We start from the raw sequence: 13,633 nt of genomic DNA on the forward strand, positions 1-13,633 counted from the left end.
GTTACTCACACTTCAGAACCTGCTACAAAACCATGCATTTTTCCAAGTCAGACAAATAGGTTTAGTTCCCCAGAGCATGTCCTCCTCCCTCCTACACACACTCACTCTCCATTAGCACAGGTATTATATTTGTTAATCTCCAGTCACCCAGAACACCTCCCTGACTTGACAGATTTATTGCTAAGAGTTATGACCAGACCTATGATTTCCCATATCAGCACGTTTTTCAAGCATTCTGAGATGGCGATGATCCAGGTCCTCAGCAAAAGCAAAGAGTCCTAACTTCGACTGTGGTCCTTTCCACTCGGAGCCATTCTGCTCCTGCTCCCTTATTCAACACCATCATCCACAGTGAAACAATTGAAATATTCACAGCTTCTAGGGCACACCTACTGCTGTTTAATCATTATGGGGTCCTCACTCATGGAGGTTTACTGCTTCCTGAGACCCTATGCTGCACAGTTTGTAGTTCTTTCCTTCCTACCTGTAAAATGTGGATCCTGGGGAACACTATATATATATGACAAATAATTCTTCCCTAGACTACCAAGGGGGTGTACTTGTGAACAGATATAACAGTACGTTTTACTGATTCACCACCTAAGGGCATTATAGAAGAAGCAGCTTTTAAAAAAGCAGCTCAAAAAAGAAGGTTCAAGTTGAATTGTAGGAGAGAGCACATTCCCAAACAGCTGTGGAACATGGAATGCTTGAGGAGTGCCCTTACCCTTTGATGGGATCACCATTTGTAACTTAAACATTTATATATTCTTGATGTTTTTCCTCCACATTAGTTAATGATTCCATACTAATGGATATCTTCACTAGTGTATGTTTAGCCTTTGCCTGCAGAGCATGCCAACTGACACTGAAACTGAATAAATGACAAGAAAACTGTGATGCCAAAGACTCACCTGACAACAACATCGTAGTCGTCAATTTTTGACCCCAACGACTTATTGGCAAGTACTCCACCATTTCCCACAATAATACATCGTCGGCAGCTGAGACTGTGGAGAAAACACAGGAAAGAGGTGATTTTTGTAACATGACTTTCTGTTTGCATCCACCCAAGAACCCAAGAAACCTTTGGGAATATTAAGAATCAAGGGGAGGACAGAGAAACACTTGGATCCCCAGCTCACCTCATCATGCCCAGGCATCGCCTATGATAAACTGCTTTCAACACCTCACTCCATGTGTGGCCTGGTGAGACGGGCTGTCAGGACAAGCAAGTCTTCTCCCCCCACATCCCCTGTAATGATGGGCTTGAATCAAACCCACCTGTTTAGTTAAACCTCTTCATTACTCATTTATCACTGAAATAGCAATAAGGCAAGGGCTCAGTAAGGAAATCCTCTCTCTGAGCAATTTTCAGCGTGTAGGCAGACCTTGTCAGGTTATCTGGGGGGTGCTCACCTTGCTGAGTGCAAAATTGCTGCTGTTCTCATGAGACTTCAAGAGATGGAAAAACACTACATGGACAGAAAAAGGACCCTACCCCGCCCGCAGGAGGAAACACATACATAGACACAACGGGTGAGGACTAGGAAGGAAAATAACCTTAATTATCAGAGAAACAGAAAAGAAAAGGAAGAGAATGGCTTCTCGTGGAGCCATGAGTCACGAGAACTCTTTACAGCAGATGTTAAGAAGTGATTTTGTTTCGAAGACGGGGAGAGGACTTCTTTCCAGCCATCTAATCCCAAACGCAGCTGGCTCTTCTGGCAGCGTGCCCCCAGCTCTGGTAGTTCGCTGCAGGAATACGTGTCTGCAGAGCCTTCTTCGGAAAGGGTCCAAGGCAATCAGCCGCTTGGAGCAGATCTCTGGGCTAGGCGGCCTGCTCAGTCCCAGGCACAGCTGCCCGGGCTCTTCTGTGCTGCGCTCAGCCTGAGGAGCCAGAGTGGGGAAAGCTCTGCTTATGTGGGGTCCATCTCTGCAGAGCAGGGCTGGAGCACACTTGAAAGAATCAGCTAAATCACCGAGGGTTACCCTGCTGACAGAGCCATCAGCCAGACATGCGCGTGCAGTTAACAGTGCAGCACCCAAAAAACCACTCGGAACAGCTTCCCAAGCCCAGACAGAGCTGCACTGGAGTCCCCAGCCCTTCCACAAAGAAACCTTCCAACAACAAGGCAGACACACGCCTGCATCCTTAAAGGCCAAAGAAGCATGGATGTTTGTGTTAATTAAATCAAGCAATACAGGAAGACTTTTATAGATAATGGCACAAGAAAAAAATACACAGTTCTGGTGCCAGTGACAAAGAAGAGGCAAGATCTGCTTCAGCAGTATATTGGGGCAAGGAAGGAAGGGAAAGAGTCAGTCCCAAATGGCATTCGAGTGGCAACGACGGCAATGGTTTTGTCAAAACCTCTAAGGGAAAGGTGCTGCAGGAGGCAAACCAACAGAGACTATTTGGTTCTGGCCAGGTGAAGTTTCCGATGGAAATACACATTTTGGATGATTATGATAAAAAAGTTTGACCTCCTAAATAACAGAGCACTGGGTGAAATACTGTAATTTCTCTCCCCATCTGTCTCTGAGCCATGACATTTCTGACTCCTAGTTTTTTATGCAAAATCCTGTGCTGACATCCGAAAGCTCCAAGTTACAGACGCTCAGCTCTACCCACTTACTGTTAGGATTTGAGCTTTCACCGATTTCGAATGCAGATGTGTTTGTTTCAGCCTCAAACCACTTAAGCACATTCTTCCCTTTTCTGCTAAATTAAAGCACCATCTACTGTCAGCAGTGCCTTCCACATCCGCACGTGACCCTCTCACTGACAAACCACTGCGTGTAAACATCTGCCTCGAGGTGGATCGTCCGTCCCGGGGCAGACTGGTGAGCACGAGCTGCTGCACGAGGGAAGAGCCAGTTCCACCAGCCAAAGCCGTTCGAGTGGCCTCTCTTGATGGCCCCGTTCCCACACAGTACTTGTAGACCGATCAAAGCCCATTCTTAACTTTCTGTTGACCGTACGAACTGGATCGAGTTCATCGCATGTCTCACGCGATGGCAGCTCTCCTAGATCTTGAGTCACATTTGCAGCACCTCTCTGAACCCTTTTCAACTTCGCCCCAAACCTCTGAAGCACTGCCTCTGGAGCACCAGCATGCGGAGCTAATGCTGCTCAAAAGCAGGGTCCCTTTCACACAGATATTTTACATAGATCACCTCAGTGCTCATTTTATAACCATGGGTTGGCAGAATATAATCCTCACCTTGTAAATGCGATCTGCGATGTCCCCTCTGAGGTGTCTGACTTTTGGGTTGGCTCATTAAAGAAGCAGAGGTCTAGACTGATCCAAACCTCCTACTCCTTACTGCCCCAGTCTTTGGCAATTTTAGTGCAATTTTACATTTCCTGCAAGTCAGTCTTAGTCACTGAGAATACCTGCCAGCAGGCTGACAGCAGAAGTGTCACTAAAGGATTAATTCTCAACCCTGACAGTAGCTTTTTGAAGCTGTGTCTCATATTCCATTCCTAAGAAGCTGCCATATCTGCAAAGATGTTGCATAGAATCAGAACAAAATGCTGGACTAAGACATAAATAATGCCTATCTTTAAAAGGTTACCTTTATCAAGCTTCTATTTTATCAAGTTTCTACTTTATCTTAAAAAAATAAATCCCACCTACATGACAAGGTTTTATCTTCATAAAACCCAAGATAACTAACATAAATTATGCTGCCATCCTAGCTCTGTCCCATATCAAACTTCCCAGTGTTTTTTCTGCAAAAAAGAGTTAATCAACTTACAAAACCAACATCTCATCTCTTATATCTCCCCATGAATGGCACATTTGCTGTTCTAGCCAAAATTCCAAGAAGGGTTAAAAAGCAAACGGTAATAACAAAAAACCCTCCTTACTTAACTCTTTAAATACTTTCCAGTGCTTACTGATTTAAAAAGATATAATTGCTATTTAACATCCTGACAGTTCTAATAAAAATAAACAAAACATTCCATCATTGCTGTCAAATGGGATACCATCACTCTCTCTTCATCCAAAAAAATCCATCTCCTCAAGTCTGCAGATCAAATTTTCATTTCTTTCTGACACTAAGCTCTCGTCTTTGATCTTCTACTGTCTTTTTCTTATATTTTTGATAAGTACTTTACATACTGTCACCACCATGCCAGAAGTATCTGCTGCACACCCAGAAAGCACAAGTTGGGTGCAGATGGCATTCCTCAGGTGCACGTGACGAAGGTATGGCAAGTCTTGGACTTTGCCTAGGTTCTGCACGTTGGGCACGAATGTTAAGTCTGGGCAACCAGGACTGTTTGGCTCAAGAGAGGCAGACAAGTAAGCTGGCTCAGTCTCACCAGCTTCGGCAACCACACTGTGGGGCACAGAAGATTGTAGGGCTACCCTGATGGCGCTGCAAAAAGGAAACATTCAGCAGGGATGTGTCAGGCATCAAACCTGACCAGAAATGGGATGTGTCAGGCATCAAACATGACCAGAAACTTGGACACTTGGTACTAGTGTAGCTGAATCCCTTCACAGCAAGCACTGACAGTGCCTGAGCACAGGAAACCCACAAAGACACTGCTGGCTCCAGGCAAATTTCATCCGTGTGGGCAGCATCGGTTCCCCAGCTCAATTGTTTCCCCCAAACGGTGTGCAAACACCTTTGGGTTTGTGTACATATCACGTCAACCCTGGATGTCTTTTCCAGAACAGCTCAAGTAGTGAAACGTCCGACACGGCCCAGGTTCCAGCTTGCTACCAGGGTGGTATGAAGGAGGGTCACGGACTTTCCACGCCAGACTTTCCCAAAAGCCCTAAGCTGGGAACTGGAGCCAGATGTGCAGCCTCTGACACAGATGCTTAGAGGTTGAGTTCATCTACACCAAAACCAGAATTCACGCAGACCTTCTTGAACAATACGGTACTGTAAACACGTGTATGCATTGTAGCAATTGCTACTTCCTCTTCCTTCCTTGTCAAAACCCTTTAGGGATTTGTAAGGGGAAAAAAACCACAAAGCCTTCCATTACGCAAGTCTGGAACTGAAAGCTTTGAGGAAAGATATAACAGAGTAATTAGAAAAAATACGTCTTTAGGGCAACTGGTGCTTAGGGAGGCATAGCACGTCCTGGTTTGGTCTGGCTGCTGCTCCTTAGACTGGTGCTACCAATATGAGATGGGGACACAGACACTTCCTCTCCTGCTCTACCAGGTTCCTTCCTCACTTGTTAGCTTACATGCTGTGCTAGTAAATATTTAGTTGTAAGTGTAAACCCTCGGTTTTCCTTCATTGTTATCTGGAGGCAATACAAAATGGTCAATTAGATTTTTGGATTTATGTCATTCCTATGAAATTTATAGGCAGTCACCACAGAAATTTAAACCCAAAATCTGTTGAAGGCCAGCTAGCAAAAGAGCTGGGCAACTGGAAATCAAGCTTGATTTGCAGAATGAGGGGTAGGCCACTGGAGGAACCACTAAAACAGCAAAACCAAGAAGGGTATAAATGGGCTTGGAAAAGCCAGAGGACAAGATAACCCAGAAGTGTCAAAGACAAGGCCTGTGAACACCTGTGCTAGGGACAAAGATAGGCCAGCACCAAAAGAAGAGGACACTAATTCCACAGGATGCCCCCTGGATCTCCAGTCTTCTTCAGAAAAGCTCAGTGCTGAGTTGCAACTACCCTCACAAAGAGAGCTGCAACGTTACCTACCTCCTGCCCTGGAACAGGAACACGTTCCCAGAAGCAGTACAACACAAAACGTGCCATAATAAAGCTGACACGAAGAATGGCTAAGAAAGCACAGCATCACTTGCACTGCTACAGACTTGAACTGTAGCATTTGTTCGCGTGCCCTCCAGCTGCTGCAAGTTATTAACACGACTCTGTTCACAATGGAGGGATTAGTTGGAGTGAGTTGACAAAGCTGTTTTGGGATGATGAAAGGTGTACGCATACCCGGAAGGATTGAGTTTGCCTCATTTCAGCACCACATCGGTACATTGTGTCAGGAAAGGTGCATCAGGATGCCCTTTTGGCACAGGGGTAATTAAACAAACAAGTTCACTTCCAGGGCTTCTAGGACGTAAGCAAAGGTAACATCTCCAAGGGGTAGCTTTGTGGAGGAGCTCAGAAATGGAGAAGCTTGGGTGGGGACGAGACTTAAGGCTTGGTGTAGGTTCCCCCCCCAAACAGCCCTAATCTCCTCTTTCCTTCCTATGCTCTCACGCACTGCTCTGACCTCACCTCCCCTGCCTCTCCCTCCCTTCCCCCGGGAAAGCTGCGTTCAGCGTGTGGTTACATGAACGCTTGCTTCAATAGACTGAGCAGTGCTCACCCTCCCCACCCAGCCCTAGCCCTCTGCCTCTCATGCTGCTGCTCCAATGCTGTGCCAGCGCCACTGCTCAGTGGGAGGAGAGCTCTGTAAGTGAGGTCACTGAAACGATCTAGGTTAGGAGAGAAACCTTTAAAATAGGCTCACTTTAAAATCTCCCTTCAGACAAGGTATTGAGAAAAATGTCTTTACTGCGGAAGTGGCCAAAGACTGGAACAGGGTTCCTGGCGAGGCAGTTGATGCCCCATGCCTGTCAGTGTTCATGAGGTATTTGGGTAATGCCCTCAGTAATGTGCTTTAAGTTTTGGTTAGCTCTGAAGTTGACCGCTTCAACCAAGGCAGGAATGAACTGGAATGAATGAACTGTTGTCTCTGCTTGGAGCTTGAGCCAAGATCGGAAAGTAGATAGCCTTCCCTCAACAGCCTGCCCCATCAGCTCTTTTGGAATCCAAAATAGTGCAGGCCCCTTGCTGCCAGCACTGTAATTCATCAATAAGCACACCAGAGAACATCCTGGGAAGCATACCCAAGCCCCTTTGCTGCAACTCCATCTACCTACTGCTTCAGGTTCTCACTTTGCAATTTCCAAGCCTTTCTTGTCCCTTTCTCCCACACCAGCTTCAATTTTTCTCTTCCTTTATAAGACTTGCTCACTTGGAAATGCCACAGGAGGTATTTGATCCCAAAGCATGCACACAGCAGCTGGAATTGAGCACACAAAGGAGTGCTATCTCACCTAGCTGCCATCCCCATCAGAGGCTGACTCAGGAAACAGGTAAGAAATGACAAGGAAAATTGCATTCACTTCATTTGAGGAAAAAAGCACTTACTGCCCAGAGATACAGACACATGAAGTGGCCCATTTGCCCCACTGAATGGGGAAAACAACATCCAGAGATGACCACAGCTAGCAGTAATCCACCTGCTTCCATCAGCTCAGAAGATACGTTATGCCTTCTCCTACAACGCCTACTTGACTGCAGTAGAGCATTGCAGCACCCTGTTCTCAGGGTGCCAACATGCATGTGTGTGCATACACAGTTTGCACAGCCCCAGAAGAGACTGATCTCCCTGCACCTGGCTTCTGGGCTGCTAAAAGAAATGCATACTTGACATTCAATATCCACTGCTCTGCGTTTACCACAGAAGTTCCAAAGGAAACAGTATTTCCCCAGTCTATGTACAAGCACGCAAACCTAAGTGTTAAGTCTCTCCTGTCTCTACACCAAAGCCATTATAAAGAAAACAAAAAAAAAAGTGAGCAGCTGGTGCTAGTGTGGCTGTATCTCACAATCTCCTGAGAAAGGACTTTAAAAAAAAAGCACAACAGCAATAACAACAAAAAACACAACAACATCCCACCCCTCAAAAAACAGGTGAGCAGCAAGAGTCGCTACTACATTAACTCTCACTGCACGAATATTTCACCTGCCCTCCATGTCATTAACACTTATTTCCCATGAGCAAACTTTTGAAAGTGTCTATCTGTAGATTTTTCAACAGATTAAAATCTTAACTCTCCAACCAGGGCTGAGATAAATCCCAGATGGGTGAGACTCAATTGTGTGTAAAATCTCAAAGGTCATTTGTGAAATGATTTTGCCTTCTGGACATCATTTCCCAAATTAATCCATATTCTGAAGGCTAAGTGTATCCGGCATTGCTGTGAGAGAAGACAAACTTCAAAGCAACCTAAATTAGCACATGGATTGCAAAAAATAAAAATAAAAGAAAAAACTTTCAACACAGAGATGAACTCCCAACTCTAACCATAGTTGGCAAGCTCTACAATCAACGTGCGAGATGTGGAGAGTTATGGAAAGGCTGGAAAAGCTTCTGAACTTCGTCATGGAAAAGTGGACAGAGGGGATGCTGGGCCAGGAAATAAAACCAAGGTGTTTAGAAAGCAGGAATTGTGTTGCTAGCCTGCGTTCAAGGAAGCTGCTTGGAAAGGAGTAGTATGAGGACTTGTGAAAGAAAGCGTGTCCCAGTGAAAAACTCCGACAGCTTCTCAAGGAAACCACCTCCAGTCCGGGAGGTGGCACTGAACCAGAACTGCAGGGCAAGGGATAGGAATGACAGTAAAGCAAATATAGGAAAGACTAGAGGAGTATCATTGGAAAGCTGATCATTAACATGTCAGTGAGTCTCAGAAGCAAGCTCTAGAAATAGGACTGAAGAATCACAGGAGCTTCTTCCAAAGGCATCAGTCCAAATACCTCAGGACCCAAGAGAATTGCTATCGCATCCTGGCACAGGCTGGGACAACACAATCACACATTCCTGCTTTAAGAGTGAGGAATTCATGAAACATTGTTAAAACAAGCCAGCCCCTTCTTTCCCGCTAAGAGGTCCTTGTGATCCTATTTCTTTGTCAGAAAGGCTGAAAAAGAATGTGTTTATTGAAAAGCAGCTATTTACTTATTTGAAAAATAGGCAAGAGAGTGTACTGTGATACCACAGGGAACAAAAGACTAGGAAATAGTCAAAAGGTAAAGGCTGTTTTTTCCACTTATGCTTGACTTAAAGGCCTCCAGAGTTTACAGATTTACTGGAAAGAGGACTCTTTCCAGCTCCTGATCCACCTCCAAGGCACAGGCAATCTCTGGCAACATTTATTTAGGACAGGGAAAATAATTGCTTCAATTCCTCCTACTCTGAAAGGTCTCATCTTACCTGTCAAGAGCTGGAGTTAGACGGTAATCTTTGGTTGCTGACAGGATGGCTTTGATCAGATTATCTGGGGAGAAAGGAAGAAGACATTAGGAAGAACTCACTTCGAGCGGAAATGAAAAACAAAGGGATGTAAGGCTTCTGAAGCACTTACTTGGAGGGACTGAAATAAGGTTCTCATCACGAATAACCGCTTGAACTCGCATATTCCTATTTCATTTGGACAATGACCTTCACACACTGACTGCAAAGACACATGAGGTGCCAAATTCTGACAGAGTGCACCAGAGACTTGCACAGAGAGGGTGCAAGGAAAAAAATTCCAGTTTAAGGCAGTGGTTTCACACCCACTTCCCTGGGATTGCAGTCCCACAAACACTTCAGACATGAAAAAGCCAATACCACTGCCAGTGCTTGCTTCATGCAAGCTTTTACACAGCTGAGTGGTGAACTGGATGCAGGAACAGAAACACATTAAAATTAATGCTTTCTATTTTGCTGGGTTACTTTTAGTTTATACTTCTAGTTTAGTTAGATTTCGCTTTTGTATTTGTATTTACTTTTTATTTAGTTTTATTTTGCTTAGTTACTTTTAGTTCAGTTCCTCAGTCTGGCTTTCTTCATGGCAGAATCCAATTAAACCATCACAGCTGCTTAAAGAAATGCCCATGGAGCCACAAAGCCTAAACTGATACCCAGAGAACACTGCAGCAACCAGATGGTGTTAGTTATGCAAGCATAGACACATGCCCATATTAAACGTATTAAATTACAGAAGCACAATGATTACACATAAATAAATCTATAAACTCTGGAAGCTGTGGAGTCTGCTCCCTTCTAGATTCATCCTTCATACCAAGTTTCTTCAACCTCTCTCCCCCATAAAGATCCAAACTCCATCACGTCCCGTCCATGCAGCAGCAATGCTCTGGCTAGCCTGGGTTTACAGATGTACCAGGAACTCCAGAACGGCTGCACTAGTTCAGACAGTCTGTCTGTCCCCAAATCCTGGCTCTAACTGCTGCCTTAAGCAGCTGCCTAAGAGCACAAGAACAAAGCAAACAGACATAGTGCTTCTCTCAAATAATCCTCTAGAATTTAGCTATTTTCATATCAGGGTTCTGCACATCAGGTATAGCTCCTATGGATCTGGCAACCTGCAGTGATTTCTGTCCTATGAGCTCAGAGTCCTCCTGGATCCATATGGACTCTCAGTCACTTCCCTTTCCTGATTCTGAATCTGGCTACTCCTACCTTCATTTATACTGGAAAAGACTGTGAACAATCAGTCCCTTCCACTTTCCTCAGGAGATTATAGATATCTGTCACATCCTTTCCCTAAATGCCTTGGTCAACTGGTTCAAAGGTTCCTAGGAACAACCAGTCCAAAAGAGCAAATGTCATTTCTTCATAAAAGATTAAAAGTGACACAGCAACATTAAAAAGATTGACATCAAATTATTATTTACACTGAACTTTAATATTTTTCCTGACACTACTTTGGGCATTTGGCGCAGTTAGGGGCTGTCCCTTTCAAACAGGGATTTCTGTTCTTATGTGCTGGCTTTGCTCCATCACTGCAGAAAGCACAGGGTGAGGATGTGGGACAAACACAGGTCTGAGGCAGCCCACCTGCCAAATAACTGAGCCTGACAACAAACCAGCGAGACATGAGGCAGACATACAAAGGTGATAAACAGAAAATGACTAATGGTTACTTCAAATTTGGGATTTTTTGACATGGCATTACTGACAGCCCCTGCCAACTGTTGCAAGCTGGGGACTGAGATTACTTTCAGAAGATCTTATTTTGGAGTAGACTACGGGAAAAAAAAAAAAAAATTGTAGAGTAAAAGCAACATATTTTGCTAACAAAATAATGTAGCTTTTTAAATTTTTCCTTCATCTGAAGATTTTTTTTTTCTGACACGTTGATAGCAGACTCCCTCTCCAGCAGGAATGCTATTTCCCTATGTCTTCAGCAACAGCAGTAGGTTGCTGTGACCTCTAATGGCTCCATGCCACAGTCCTCTCCTTGGCCTGCCTCTTCCGTGGATGGTATACGTTTCTGTGGTTGTTTTCCCATACTCTCAGAAAAAAGAGATCAAAGGATCACATGTCAAGGGCTGCAGCCTCCCATCTACCAAGCTTTTGTTATGCCAGGTTTGCTCTACCACCCACAGATTAACACCCTGCACTTCTTGGAGGCCATCCGTTACATTATATTAAAAAGCACATGGGATACAGTTGACTAATGCACTCAAACAATTCTGTTTTTCACAGCTTGCCAGCTAATTAGTAATGCCTTCATAGCGAACATTCAGGAATGAAACATGACTACTTTAGGACTGGATATGGCAGCGGTTGGGGTTGGGATGCTCCCCATTCCCATCATCCAGAGAGAAAACACAAACAAAACAAACAACAAGATAGGATATTCAGCAAAGCTTAGGAATAGTGAAATGGGAAACAATTTTTCAGCAACCACCACAATCTAACACGTTGCACCTGAGAGGTTTGGAAGTTGCACAAATCACAGCGTTATCGTTCAAACCTGCTGCCTGAAGCTCAGGAAAAGTCCTTCATTGCCAAATATTGACGTGTGGCAGGAATGAAGGAGCACAGGTGCCCTCAGTGCTGGTTTCTCTACTCCAACATCCTCACTGGAAGTCAGGTACAGGAGCCACAAGCACTAGCAGGGAAAGCTAATGGTCCAAGCAAGGGGGAAGCACTAGATCTTTTCACCTGAGCTGAACTCTGCTAGAAGCTGGACACTGCACTGCTGCTGAGGGGGGCATGTGCATTTGGCACCGGTAACCTATTTGCACTGAACACAGCAAAAGCCAAAGGAATCTGAACAGAGCAGTCCAAGGACAGTGTTTCGGAAGAGCACGTTTTATTTCCGATAACTGTCAGTTTTTCTCAATCTATTTTACTATTATCTTTAAGGGTACCAATTGGGTATTGCTTTAAATGGAACCATGCTCAAAAGAAAGATCGTTTTATTAGAGCAACAGCTACACAACCAACTTGTGGGGTTTTTTTGGTAGATGGTTCACCCAGGTTATGAATAAAGTGAGGCATGGATGCAGACACAGCACCAGCCCAGGCACAACTTCTCTCGTGCCTGGCAAATGAGAAGAGCAGACAGTGGTGGGTGTGCTCTGCCTCGTACACCAGTGCACTGAGGAGGGGCCGGGAGGGGCTTGAGTATACATGTTCTGAGTACTACAAAAGATAAAAATCCTTCCTGTTACAAGCAACAGGTATGCGTGCACTCACCTCTCGCTTCCAGGGCCCAGGCACGCAGCCAGCTCAGGTGTAACAGAACTCATTAGCTCAGGCACATCCCCATTCAGGCAGGTCTCATTCTTTGCGAACCATTTCCCATCTGGAAAAGTTTCAGCTACTTTTGTTCGGTGCAGAACCCCAGCGAACCAGCCCTGCAGACATGTCTTGGCACCGCACGCCTAGAAACACGAACCCTGGAGAGCACGGTGCAGAGACTGCAGGGCTGCGTGGCAGCTCAGCTCCGAGCAGGCAGAACTTGCCACCTGCCCTCGCTGCGGGCACAAAAGGGGGCTGGAGCAGACACAGATCATCCAACAGCCATTCAGTGGCCACAGTTTTGGGAACTGCTTGGAGGCTTAGGAAAGCCAACAGCAGCAACACTTGCTGTGCACTGTTCTTCCTGTTCATACTGTAAGATTCAAGGCAGGTATTACCAAGACTAAATCCTTTCTTCAGACCACAGGAAAACATTGATGTTTAAATGTCAGTGCAATCGTCCTGCAGGTGTTAGCTGTCTTGGGAAAGGAAAGCATCTAAGCATGGCTTCTCCGAAGATCAAAAATCACACAAATAAGAACAAACCAGATCCTGCAAGTGATAGGGACAAATACCTTAATTATTGGTATTTGTGTTATTTTTCTTGGACAGCACACATTTTAAATTAATTTTTGAATGAAAAGGTAAGTTAAAATAATACAAGCTTTCTTCATATCTAACTGCCTGGGATTCATCCCTCAAAGTCAAAGTAGTGCATTCCTCCCTTCTGCCCTGGGAGGCAGGGAGTGCTGCCCAACAAGAACGGAGGACAAAATACATGAGCATCCCTTTGTCCACCTTACTTCCCACCAAACAGCTTAAGAAGCAGTGAGGGTAAAGATGGGTCTTCCACCAGCACTGAGCTGGATAGGAATCATTTTGTCTCCCTTGCAATCAAGTCGATGATGCACAAGCTGCATCTCTGCAGCTCCTTGGAGGGCACAGTCACCAAAGGCCCATTTTTCTCCCATTATTAAATAACGAGCACATCACCAGGGCAAGGGATCTATGACAGCTTTCCGCAGTTGAAGTTTCTGTTTATTATACTTTTTCTCTTGTCACGGAGAATTTAGGTTACTGGGGAGCAAGGGAGATTGTTTAACCCATTTGTCTATCAACCACTATGCGCACACTATTACTATACAAACAGAGCAGTAAGCCTCTGCACATTTTCCTCCTATCTAGAGGAGGAGTTGACTAAATTTATCTAAGAATCCCAAGTTATCATGACACATTCTATCAGTTCTCCTTATAACATCAGAAGATTCAAAAGCATCTCAGGACTGCACGATTTCTCTGAACTCGAGTACATCT

At 44.8% G+C, this 13,633-nt stretch overlaps 1 protein-coding gene across 2 annotated transcripts in view; it reads right to left on the reverse strand.

Moving 5' to 3' along the window:
* The window catches only part of ST3GAL3 (ST3 beta-galactoside alpha-2,3-sialyltransferase 3), a 167,514-nt gene that overhangs the window by 46,374 nt on the left and 107,507 nt on the right, over positions 1–13,633 (reverse strand). For both annotated transcript variants that reach the window (XM_084291395.1, XM_084291394.1), the window contains 2 exons: positions 8,996–9,059; positions 915–1,010 (listed from right to left, as the gene is read on the reverse strand). In XM_084291395.1, the coding sequence (XP_084147521.1) occupies positions 915–1,010; positions 8,996–9,059 (160 nt within the window). The remainder of the gene's footprint in view (positions 1–914; positions 1,011–8,995; positions 9,060–13,633) is intronic.

Source organism: Netta rufina (assembly GCF_964035555.1).
Source record: "Netta rufina genome assembly, chromosome: 8".
Lineage (NCBI taxonomy): Eukaryota > Metazoa > Chordata > Aves > Anseriformes > Anatidae > Netta > Netta rufina.